The 13,185-nt window shown below is 45.8% G+C and overlaps 1 protein-coding gene across 1 annotated transcript in view; it reads left to right on the top strand.

Moving 5' to 3' along the window:
* Positions 1-13,185, top strand: part of LOC142303039 (alpha-2,8-sialyltransferase 8F-like) — a 294,952-nt gene that overhangs the window by 126,946 nt on the left and 154,821 nt on the right. Inside the window, exon 3 of the mRNA XM_075344138.1 lies at positions 616-702. Coding sequence (XP_075200253.1) covers positions 616-702 — 87 coding nt within the window. The remainder of the gene's footprint in view (positions 1-615; positions 703-13,185) is intronic.

Raw genomic sequence — 13,185 nt, 5'->3', positions numbered from 1 at the left:
TCCAGCATGATGGAGCACTTTGCCATAAAGCAAAGGTGATCACTAAATGGCTCATGGAACAAAACATAGATATTTTGGGTCCATGGCCTGGAAACTCCCCAGATCTTAATCCCATTGAGAACTTGTGGGCAATCATCAAGAGACGGGTGGACAAAGAAAAAACAACAAATTCTGGCAAAATGCAAGCATTGCTTATGCAAGAATGGACAGCGATCAGTCAGGATTTGCTCCAGAAGATGATTGAAAGCATGCCCGGGAGAATCGCAGAGGTCCTGAAGAAGAAGGGGCAACACTGCAAATATTGACTTGCTGCATTAACTCATTCTAACTCTCAATATAACCTTTTGGTCTCATAATATGATTGCAATTATATTTCTGTATGTGATGTAAACATCAGACAAACACAAATAAGAACCAGAGGGCAACAGATCATGTGAAAAAATAATTTTGGTGTCATTCTCAAAACTTTTGGCCATGACTGTACAGTGTATTCTGTGCCTTATATTGTTGGTATTGATCACCGTATACCAAAAATAACTGATCAGGACAATGATAAATGCAGTTTTGAGGAAAATTTTCATAAAAAAATCTCATGTTAATATTTTTTACTTTTAGATTGGACAAAGCCAAGTTTTATACCTTGAGTAACGCTTTACAAGGCTGTCCTTGGGTAGCGAACCATACAGAGCGTGACCTGAGACGGTAAGATGTGACGTATGGAACACTATATCATAGGGGTGTACAGCAATGAAATATATATTAAGCCCATGCCTATAATCCATGACCAAAAGCAATACATCTTTATTAATTCATGATATCAATAAAAAACATCTTTATAAAAATACAATAAAGTTAGGGAAAAGATAAATAATGAAGAGCCAGATTTGAGAACACAGTGATACATTTCTATAGGAAATATATTAATATATGAATAACACGCCTGGAAATAGCCAACTTCTCAGCAAAACACAGTCTCCTATATGTGCTCCCTGACTGTTCTTATAGTACAAAAATATAGCTACTATAATACTGCTCCTATATACAAGAATATAACTACTATAATACTGCCCACTATATACATGAATATAACAACTATAATACTGCCCCTATATACAAGAATATAACTACTATAATACTGCCCCTATGTACAAGAATATAACTACTATAATACTGCCCCTATGTACAAGAATATAACCACTATAATACTGCACCTATGTACAAGAATATAACAACTATAATACTGCCCCTATGTACAAGAATATAACTACTATAATACTGCCCCCTATGTACAAGAATATAACTACTGTAATACTGCTCCTATGTACAAGAATATAACTACTATAATACTGCCCACTATATACAAGAATATAACAACTATAATACTGCCCCTATGTACAAGAATATAACCACTATAATACTGCACCTATGTACAAGAATATAACTACTATAATACTGCCTCCTACATACAAGAATATTACTACTATAATACTGCCCCCATCTACAAGAATATAACTACTATAATACTGCCCCTATATACAAGAATATATCTACTATAATACTGCTCCCTGTGTACAAGAATATAACTACTATAATACTGCCAGTATGTTTTGTAATAATAAGGTTGTAGAAGTCTTGGCACTGCTCACTGGTTTTACCCATCATGAGTTGTTTCTTGTGTGGCACCTTGGTATTGAGACACCTTTTTATCGGCCACCAGATGAACCAGCCGATATTATTTTTCCTTAAGTGGCAGGATTGCTTTCTCATCACTGATAGATCTCCGCTGGTGTCAGGGCTATCCATGGTACTTTTCACCTCTCTTTCTTCATGTGTTTAATATTTTCTCCCTGTGTCATTTGTCACTATTACATAACACTTAATTTCTGTACATTTATGGTTTCATTTCTTTGCCTGTGTGGATTGGATGGGTTGTTATTAACATCTGGTGAGAGATTTATGTCAATAGAAGCTCTAGAAATATATTTACTTAGAACATTGGTGACGTGTTCAATACTTATTTCACCTGCTTTAAATTCTGGACTTCACATCATAACATTTGACACATTATTAGGGCATTGTATCCAGGTGAGGATTTTACCTACTATTTTCTTGAGAAGTGCAGCGCTTATCATCATGGATTCCATAATATTATGAGAGAGTTTTTGTAAGTATTAACCAATGTCACTAGTAGCGACTCCTACCTCAAGTGAGGAACCTTCACCCACTCGAGGAGCCAGGATCTGCCAAGTAAACCAGAGGGTTGACTATTATCAGGATTAGCTCACTATTGGGAGACATAGGTGGAGCGCTCCCCTTTTAAACCTTTGTTCTCACCTTGTTTTTTTTACTTACCAACGGCCTCTAAGTTTTGCTCTTGACCTTAATTTTTGATTGTAACCCAGCATTAGGACTATTCTCTGTCAGCTCATTTCATCAGCTAGCAACCACTCCGTGGACATGTGGCACCCCCAGTGGTCATGGGAGCCACAGTGGCATTGTTCTCTTCACCTGGACGACAGTGCTACACCATTGCACACAAAACGTCCTGACCCACGCCAGAAGGGGGAGCTCAAGTCCTGGTTGGGACGAGCCTCCTCTGTGCATTCTGGGATGGGAAGGGGTTAGTCAGTAAAACAGAAAGTAAAACCTCAGAAACCTGGAGGAGAGGAAAGAGAATGGTCGCTGTTAGAAAGTTGTCAGCAAGCTTTTCAGGACCGAGCACATTGTACAGGACACCGAGGTCCTGGATTACTGGGTACTAAAGGGCCAGTAGTGAAACCTGGAGGGCAGGAGTCTCCAAGTTTCATGGTCCACCAACAAAGCCCTAAGGTGAAGTAGCAAACATGCCTGGCAAAAAGAGGTTCCTCCCTGCTACCAGGCTGACCAGACCACGGTAACCCTCGGGACTACAACCTGTTACCAGTAAAGGTAAAAGGAAACTACCAATCTGTGTCATCTGGTTACTGTCGGCGCCCTCAGTCCTGCACCCCAACACTCAACTACTCCCCTTATCATCCTCCACAGGGCCCGCTCCACCTGTGGGGAGTGAAACCATCTTTGCTGCTACTACCATCCACCCAGGAGGACAGCGACAGCAGCGGTGGCTAATCCCTGGCCGCGTACCACAGGTGGTGTTATGACAATCATCATTCCCAACCTCCACCTCCTATCCCATTTTATTATGGACACCTTGGGGAACGAAACCGGACAGGCCACCGCGACATTCTAGACCTCCACACCGGCCCAGTGATGAGTAACAGGTACGAGACCTGACCTGAACCCCCTGCCCCCTGGGTTCTACAGACACATCCCAGGACATCTGGAACAGAGCAGATCCCTGTATAGTTGTTAATGGGCACAGGACAGGGTTCTCCAGGGACCATATGGATTGAGTGAATTCTTCAAAGCTTGTTCCTGGAAGACCTTTCGAGAGCTTATAGCTGTCTGTCGAGATTGCTTCTACACAATTACTCCATCTCCACCAGCCTGGCAGGAAGTTTCATCCATCTGCAAGAATCACAAGAACCGGGCAAGGGCCAGGATACCATTGGTGCAACTTTGACAATGTTCAGGGGACCGAGGGTTGGAATGGCCCACTTCCACTTTCAGAGCTGGTGGAATAGTGCATTATAATGAAATACTGCACTTCAAAACAATAAATAAAATCATAATATGTAATGCATAGAGCCCTCTTCTGTCTGAAACCCACCCCTGAACCAGGGTGTGCCAAGAAAACCTTCTCCATACTAATAATCCACCGCCGTCAACTTGACAGAGTTAATTCATTCAATGATATTGTGCCGCCCCTGCAGCAATCGGACTGCTTGGATCCGGGGGTTTTGCTGTGGCTTGAGGGTACCCGGACCCAGGGCTCAGCGGTCACTTTGATGTAAAGGGGAGAATATTTTAAAGGACAGTTCGTGACGCCACCTGCGGGTTGCGGTAAAGGGGAGTACCGCCACTGCTGGATGGAGGACCAGGGCAGATGGTGTGGAGCAGCGGGATGGCAGGTCCCTCCGCAGGTAGGGAGGCTCTGGTGCTCGGGTGGAGAGGATGGGATGGCAGGCTGGGTACAGGGGCAGGGTTTTACTTATTGTTGGATACACAGTACTGCAGAATAAAAGAGGCACACATGCTGCTGAACCAAGTCTCTGTGAGTCACTGATGCTCTTAGGGAACACGTCCAGGTTCCGTGTCCCAGGTGTCATTAGTGATCCAGTGCCTGCTTCCATGCACAGTGTTTCTGTCTGGAGTCCCTATAGTCTGGAACTATCACGAACGGTTCCTCTGTTATTTAGGCAAAGTCCTTGCCCTTGGGAGCTGGCATGCGGGACCTTAGCGGGCTGTCTGTATGGGAGACCCCATCCCCCTCAGTGTGCTGTCGCCCCCAACCTCTGGGCTCATGGGGAAGGTCCCTGAAGGCCCCCTTCCACCGCAGGTCAATTATTGGATCGCATAGAGCTTCTCACCAATCTAGGGTCCTGGCACCCTGTCGTGCTTGGCACCAGTCAGTCATTGGAAACTACTGGTAGTTCTTGTGGAACTATATATTCCAGCCAAAGCAAGCGAGGGTTGCTGAGCGTGAGAGGGTCTGCAGTGAAGTGCGAGGATTGCAGGTAAGTGCATAGTTTTAGCACAAGTTCATAGTTTGACACAAGAGAATAGTTTGAAGTTATCCCTATAAGTTTCCCATTGTTTTTTTTTCTACCTTTATCTGTACTGTTTATCCCCATTTAATAGGTGCTCCATGGACAATACTACCAGGTGTGTATCTTGTCAGATGTATGCATGCCTTGAGCAGCCGTTCGAGGGTGAATATGTCTTCACTCGATGCAAGCATGTTGCATATTTGGAAGCCCAGGAAACTTATCTAAATAAGCAGCTTGCAACACTCAGGGGCATTGCAAACCTGTAGAGGAGTTTAGAGCTCACTGAGCTTTCTCTGGCTGGGGTCAGTGATATGGAGGAGGGTGGAGGTGGGGAAGGTCAGGACCCAGAGGTAGGTAGCTGGGTAACAGAAGAAGAGGTAGGGGAAAAATGTCCGGGAGCCTAGTCCTGACCTGGCACAACTTAGTAAATATGCCTGTTTGGCTGATATTAGGAATGAAGGGCCAGGACTAGGGACACTACAGCAGGATGTTGCTCCTAGCAACCAGAAAAACAACTGCTGTAGCAAGGAGGGAGATATGAGTGCAGCAAAGCCCAGACAGATGTTGGTGGTAGGGAACTCTATAATTAAGCGGACAGACATGGTCATCTGTCGCCGAAACCGTGAATGCCGAACAGTGTGTTGTCTGCTGGGTGCTCGGGGTCGGCATATTGCGGATTTGATAGACAGATTGCTGGGTGGGGCTGGGAAAAAAACAGCAGTCATGGTGCACATTGGTACTAATGACAAAGTTAGAGGCAGGTGGAAGGTCCTTAAAAATGATTACAGGGAACTAGGAGAGAAGCTGAAGTCCAGGACCTCCAAGGTGGTGTTTTCAGAAATACTACCGGTGCCACGAGCGTCACTAGAAAGACAGCGGGAGCTTAGGGAGATAAATATGTGGCTTAGAAATTGGTGCAGGAAGGAAGGGTTCGGGTTCATGGAGAACTGGGCCGACTTCTCAGTCGGCTACAGGCTCTACGGTAGGAACGGGCTGCACCTCAATGGGAAGGTGCAGCTGTACTGGGGGAGAAAATGGTCAGACGGATGGAGGAGCTTTTAAACTAGGATCTGAGGTGAGGGAGGGTAGTGGAGCAAATAAGGGAATAGATAGAGCAGATAGAGACAGTGAGATGGTAAGGGTCAATGAAGAATTAGGGGGGGATGGGACATGCAAGGAACGTAGGGAGGCTTGGAGTAATAAAGGAGTTAATAGTATTAAATATCTACTGGCAAATGCAAGAAGTCTTGCAAACAAAATGAATGAATTGGAAACTCTTATGTCAACCATGGATTATGATGTGGTGGGCATTACGGAAACCTGGCTGGATGAAAACCATGACTGTGTGACAAACACACAGGGTTATAGTACATTTAGGAGGGACAGGAAAGACAAAAAAGGTGGTGGGGTGTGTATATTTATCAAATCTAACCTGTGTTGAATGATGACATTGGGGGGAACTGCACCAATGTAGAGTCACTATGGGTAAATGTACATGGGGAGGGGAATAATGGAAAAATGCTAATTGGAGTTTGCTATAAGCCTCCTAACATACCTGAACAAATAGAGGGTGAAATGCTGGAGCAAATTGAAAAGGCAGCTAATTATAAACGGGTTCTTATTATGGGGGATTTCAACTATCCAGACATACAGTGGGACATAGAATCTCCTGGTTGTGCTAAACGCTACTTTTTATCTACTATTCAAGACCATTTTCTCTCTCAAATGGTAGATGAACCGACGAGGGGAGATAATCTGCAGGATCTGGTCCTGTCAAATAGACCGGATACAATTTCAGATCTACAGGTCCGGGAGCACTTGAGCACCAGAGAGTCCTGTAAAAAACCTATACCTTGTGGTAATAAAATGTCCAGGTATAAAAATAAACCACTTTGGATAAATAAGACTGTACAAAGTATAATGGAAAAAAAACAAAGGGCGTTTAAAATCTTGAAGGCTGAGAATACAGAAATAGCATTTCATGATAATAAAGATATCAATAGGAAATGTAAAAAAAGAAATCAAGCAAGCAAAACTAGCTACTAAAACAAAAATCACCAATGACATTAATATAAATCCCAAAACCTTTTATAAATACATTAATGCAAAAAGAAAAACAAAGGGTAGTATTGGCCCCTTAAAATATAATAATAAGTTAGTTATAGAGGACAAACAAAAGACTGAGATATTAAACAGCCATTTCTCATCTGTGTTCACCAAGGAAATGACTGTACCAGGGATCATTCAACAAGTGAAAAATCAAAGTTCACCACCCGATATAATTAATTTAACACAAGATGAAGTATGCCTACGTCTGAGTAAATTAAACATTGACAAATCCCCAGGCCCAGATGGCATTCATCCAAAAATATTGAGGGAATTGAGCTCCATAATCGACAGACCGCTGTATCTCATCTTTTTAGACTCGCTTGTAAAAGGGTTGATGCCTCAGTTTTGGAGGATTGCTGATGTGGTACCAATATTTAAAAAAGGTAAGAGGATAGATCCAGGCAACTACCGTCCAGTAAGCCTGACATAAGTAGTATGCAAAGTTTTTGAGGGCATTTTAACAGATGACATGCAAAAATATATTGCAGAAAATAACTAGAGATGAGCGAACCGGTCCCGGTTCGGGTCGAGTTCGGTTCGCCAAACGGAGGTCTCGTTCGAGTTCGGTTCGTCGAACGTTCGACGAACCGAACTCGAACTGCATAGGAAACAATGGCAGGCAATCACAAACACATAAAAACACCTAGAAAACACCCTCAAAGGTGTCCAAAAGGTGACAAAAAACTCACAACACAACACAAACACATGGGAAAGTGACAAGGACATATACTCATGCGAAAACAAAAGAGCTGGACAAGGAAAAAGAGGAGGAGATACAGATATAGGCATGGCACGCCCTTCTAAAATCATGTAAAACACCGCAAGGTGACTCCAAGCGGAGTCTCCCTTTTTTCCAAAAATTGTGCCCCACACACACCCACCACTTCAGTGGCAGCACTTGTGCCCCAGTTGTACACTTCACAGCTAGATTTGAATCAAGCACATTCAAAAATACGCCATACTTAACCGTCCCCAGGATGACACCGGGGTAGGTAGCAAAGTCTTTCCTGATCCCAGCTTTGTGCATCTTGGATCATTTTTAAAAACAATGTAAGCAAGGGTTACTCCAAGCGGAGTCTCCCTTTTTTCCAAAACTTGGGCCACACAGACACCCCATCAGTGGCAGCACTTGGGCCCTAGTTGCAAACAGAATGTTTTGATTTGCATCAAGCACATTCCAAATCCACAAGCATTTATTCTCCCCAGGATGACACAGGGGTAGTAAATTCCTTGTGGTTCCATGACTTGTTCATTTTGATGAACGTCAGTCTGTCCACATTGTCACTGGACAGACGCGTGCGCTTATCTGTCAGCACACACCCAGCAGCACTGAAGACACGTTCAGAGACAACGCTGGCAGCTGGACACGACAAAATCTCCAAGGCGTAACTGGAGAGCTCTGGCCATTTTTCAAGATTTGAAGCCCAAAAGGAGCAAGGCTCCATTTGCAAAGTCATGGCATCGATGTTCATTTGGAGATACTCCTGTATCATCCTCTCCAGCCGTTGACTATGTGTCAGACTTGTTGTCTCTGGTGGCCTTGCAAAGGACGGTCTAAAAAAATTATGAAAAGATTCCATAAAATTGCTGTTACCAGCACCAGATACGGTGCTACTGGTACGGGTAGACTGTTGAAGATGACGAGACCGTACCATGTTTGTCAAGTTACAACTGGGAGAATCACTCCCTGCACCTGCACGGTTGTTTGGTGGAAAAGCCGAGCTAAGATCGAGTAACAGCTTCTGCTGATACTCCTGCATACGTGCGTCCCTTTCTATGGCTTCTGCTGATACTCCTGCATACGTGCGTCCCTTTCTATGGCTTGTGCTGATACTCCTGCATACGTGCGTCCCTTTCTATGGCTTGTGCTGATACTCCTGCATACGTGCGTCCCTTTCTATGGCTTCTGCTGATACTCCTGCATACGTGCGTCCCTTTCTATGGCTGGAATTATGTCACAAAATTTGGACTTGTACCGGGGATCTAATAGTGTGGCAATCCAGTAGTCATCATCACTTCTAATTTTGACAATACGAGGGTCATGTTGGAGGTAGTGCAGCAAGAAGGCACTCATGTGTCTTGCGCAGCCATGCGGACCAAGTCCACGCTGTGTTTGTGGCATAGAGGTGGTAACCGTTCTTTCTTCCTCTGACATCTCCCCCCAACCTCTTTCAACAGAAATTTGACCAAGGTCTCCCTCATCCGCTGAGTCTTCCATGTCCATGGACAGTTCGTCCTCCATTTCTTCATGTTCTCCTGCACCTTCCTCAACATTTCGCCTGCTACCATGCGCCCTTGTTGATCCCTGTCCCCCATGGTCCCATGCCTGCCGCGTTGGTGATGATGAACGTCTGGACCTTGGTGATGCTGTTGTGTCTTGTGCATATGAATCCTCCTGTAGTTTCTCCCCTTCCTGTTGTCCCACCCCCTGACTCCGAATAGTGTTTAGCAAGTGCTCCAGCATGTAAATGACTGGAATTGTCATGCTCATAATGGCATTGTCAGCGCTAAACATATTCGTCGCCATGTCGAAACTGTGCAGAAGGGTGCATAAGTCCTTGATCTGAGACCACTCCATCAGGGTGATCTGCCCCACCTCTGCATCTCGTTGGCCCAGGCTATACGTCATGACGTATTGCACCAGGGCTCGGCGGTGCTGCCACAGTCGCTGTAACATGTGGAGAGTTGAATTCCAGCGTGTCGCCACATCGCATTTCAGGCGATGAACCGGCAGGCCGAAAGACTTCTGGAGAGATGCAAGTCGCTCAGCTGTGGCGGTTGAACGGCGGAAGTGAGCAGACAGTTTTCGTGCCCTGGTCAGAAGGCCATCTAGGCCGGGATAGTGTGTTAAAAATTGCTGGACAACAAGGTTCAACACGTGAGCCATACAAGGCACGTGTGTCACCTTGCCCAGGTGAAGGGCCGCACCCAGGTTTGCAGCATTGTCGCACACGGCCTTACCAGGCTGCAGGTTGAGTGGAGACAACCATTTATTAAACTCAGTCTCCAGAGCTGAACACAACTCAGCCGCTTTGTGACTCTTATTTCCAAGACATGTCAAGCTAAAGACAGCCTGATGCCATTGCGCTCTGCTGCCAGCATAGTAATGAGGGGTGCGTGATTCCTTCTGCGCAGTGCGAACGCTGGTGGCCTGACCAGGCAGGCTTGGGGCGGAGGTGGAGGACCTAGATGAGGTGGAGGAGGAAGAAGCAGTGGCGGAACTTGGACAGACAGAGGATTGACACACAAGTCGTGGGGATGGCAAGACTTGTGCAGCAGACCCTTCACCATCTATCACCATAGTTACCCAGTGCCCAGTCAGCAACATGTAATGTCCCTGTCCATGCTTACTGGTCCAAGTATCGGTGGTGAAATGCACCCGTTGACACACAGAGTTTCTCAAGGAAGCGGTGATGTTGTGTGCGACATGCTGGTGTAGCACGGGCACACCTTTCTTAGAGAAGTAGTGGCGACTGGGCATCTGGTACTGGGGCACAGCGACAGACATAAGGTCTCTAAAATCCTGTGTGTCCACTAGGCGGAAAGGCAGCATTTCGGTAGCCAAGAGCTTACAGAAGGATAAAGTCAACCTCTTAGCTTTGTCATGGGTCGCAGGAAATGGCCTTTTATTTGTCCACATCTGCGGGACAGAGATCTGGCTGCTGTGTGTAGACGGTGTTGAGTAGGGTGTCCCTGGAAAAATGCAGCTTTGTGAGGAAAGTGCAGGCGGAGACATGATGTTGCCTTCATCCAACGTTGGTGCTATCGATGTCTGAGAGAGCTGTACACACTCACTTGTTTCCCCTTCCAAACCAACTGACGACCTACCAAGCAAAGTGCCTGTTGCGGTTACAGTGGTGGAAGTTGTGCGTGGAAAACCAGGTGTGACAGCTGTCCCCACAGTCTTAGAAGATGAATAGCGCGCGGATGCACTGGAAGGGGCAGGCGGTGGATGGTTCGCTCCGCTAGGCCGCATTGCAGCACGGTGAGCTTCCCACTGGGACTTATGATATTTATTCATGTGATGATTCATGGAAGAAGTTGTCAAACTGCTGAGGTTTTGCCCTCTACTAACAGAATCACGACAAATTTTACAGATCACATAATTTGGGCGATCTTTTTGCTATGTCAAAAAAGGACCAGGCTAGGCAAGGCTTAGAGGGCATGCGACCTGCTGATCCACCCCGAACTAGTGCTCAGAGGCACAGTGGTGGCTGAGGATGCAGTTGTAGACGTGCTACCAGTACTCCTACTCTGTCCAGGAAGGCACAAGGTAACTTCGTCGTCGGTTGCATCCTCCTCCACCGCCTCTGTTGACCTCCTCGAGTGCCTGACTGTGGGTTGACAGTAGGTGGGATCTAGAACTTCCTCATCAATTGTTGTGTTTGCACTCCCCTCACCCTCAGACCGAGCCTCTTCTTGCCCTGACCGAATATTTAAGTTGTCATCCCAATCTGGTATCTGCGTCTCATCGTCATCAGTATGTTCCTCATTGTCTATAACAACAGGTGTTACAGTTTGTGAAAAAGGGTCAACATTATGCTCAGAAACTTGGTCCTCACGGCCTGAATCAGAGTCACAAAGGTTCTGGGCATCACTGCAGACCATTTCCTGGTCTGTACTCACTGTAGCTTGGGAGCAGACCTCTGATTCCCAGGCTATAGTGTGACTGAACAGCTCTGCAGACTCAGCCATCTCCGTTCCACCATACTGTGCAGGGCGGATGGAGACTTCAGAGCTGGGAGAAAGCAAGTTTGATTGGGCTGACAACTCAGAGGACTGGTGTTTTTTGGATGCGGTAGTTGAGGTGGCGGAGAGGGCACTTGTTGGACCACTTGAGATCCATTCAAGCATTTTCCTTTTTTGGCCATCATCTACCTTTGTTCCAGTTGTTCGTGTCCGTAAAAAAGAGAGCACATCGGATTGTCCACGGTAAGTAGTAGACATCTTACTTTTGCTGGAAGATGGTCTATCTTCAGCAGATGTTAATGGAGCTTTGCCACCTTCCCCACGGACAAACCCTTTTTTTCCTTTTACAACACGCCTCTTCCCCTTTCCACCAGCATCTGTCATTTTGCCACTCATTTTGATAGCGACAAGATTGTGCACTTAAAATGTGGTAGTAAAAATTGAGAGGTGGTGTAGATTGCAGCGGTGGTCTAGCTTTATTAACAGCAGAATAATAAAGAATAATTATCCCTGACAATGCAACTTAAACTGGCAGCAACAATTGCTAGTATAATGGCTTAGTAACAATGAGTTGGAGTGTGCAATGCAGGCAGAGGTGCTGCAAATGTCTTTGCACTAGTGGGACAATACAGAAGTCCAATAGCCACGTTTATGATGCCACTAAGTTCACTCAGTGTTTGCTAGTATAATGGCTTAGTAACAATGACTTGGAGTGTGCAGAGGACAGGAGGGTACAGTGGCAGGGTTGTGGGGCTCTGGGTAGAGGAATGGAAGCCTGCCTTTCTATCCCTCCTAATGGGGAAATGCAGCGAGGAAATCCCTGACCTTAGCTACACAGATGCTGTCATCTTGTGTAGCTGTTAAACTCTGTTTTCACGGACCTGTCACCTATGGCTCTGACCCTGCCGGTATTAGCCCTTAAAAGGACTGATGGAAAGTGCTATCCCTATGCTGTCCAGCGCTGTGTATGGAGCGCATACAGCTGTATCAGCGATAGGACAAAGGACGGAGCTGCGCCAGTGATGTCTGACACCAAGGACGCAGAAGAGATAATGGCGTGCTGGAGGAAAATGTCCGTTTTTATAATGCAGGGACATGTGACATGGACATCCTATCACACATGCCGTTGCTTCTCTGGCTAAAAGTCCACTTAGCTGTGTGTGTGTCTGGGATTGGCTGACATGCTGGCCCGCCCCACTACACGCGCGCGCTTAGGGAAGGAAGACAAGGAAAAAAAAAAAAAAATGGCGATCGCCATTATAGAAACAGCAGTGATCTGAAGGCGCTGTTCCCGCACACTATACACTGAAATTTCATAATAGTGTGAGTCACAGAGTGACTTACTCTATTACAGTGGAAAGCCAGCTAGGAATTAGCTGGTTTTTTGCTGCTAGAACCGTTCTCGAACGTATCTAGAACTATTGAGCTTTAGCAAAAAGCTCGAGTTCTAGTTCGATCTAGAACAGGCCCCAAAATCACTCGAGCCTAGAACTGGAGAACCTCGAACCGCGAACCGCGCTCAACTCTAATGACTGACAGACAGCATGGATTCATGAAAGATAAGTCGTGTCTGACCAACCTGTTGGGTTCTATGAGGGGGTCAGTGCAGACCTGGATATTGGTAAAGAAGGGCAGTGAGCCCCATAGGGGTGAATGGACCCCATGACGATCGGGAGGGTGCAAGGTTAGGAAAGGGTTAATAGGTTTGCATGGGATGGGGGATGTGTGGGAGTACAGG

This window comes from Anomaloglossus baeobatrachus, chromosome 4 (genome assembly GCF_048569485.1).
Source record: "Anomaloglossus baeobatrachus isolate aAnoBae1 chromosome 4, aAnoBae1.hap1, whole genome shotgun sequence".
Classification (NCBI taxonomy): Eukaryota; Metazoa; Chordata; class Amphibia; order Anura; family Aromobatidae; genus Anomaloglossus; species Anomaloglossus baeobatrachus.
This window is presented reverse-complemented; position numbering and strand designations above follow the sequence as displayed.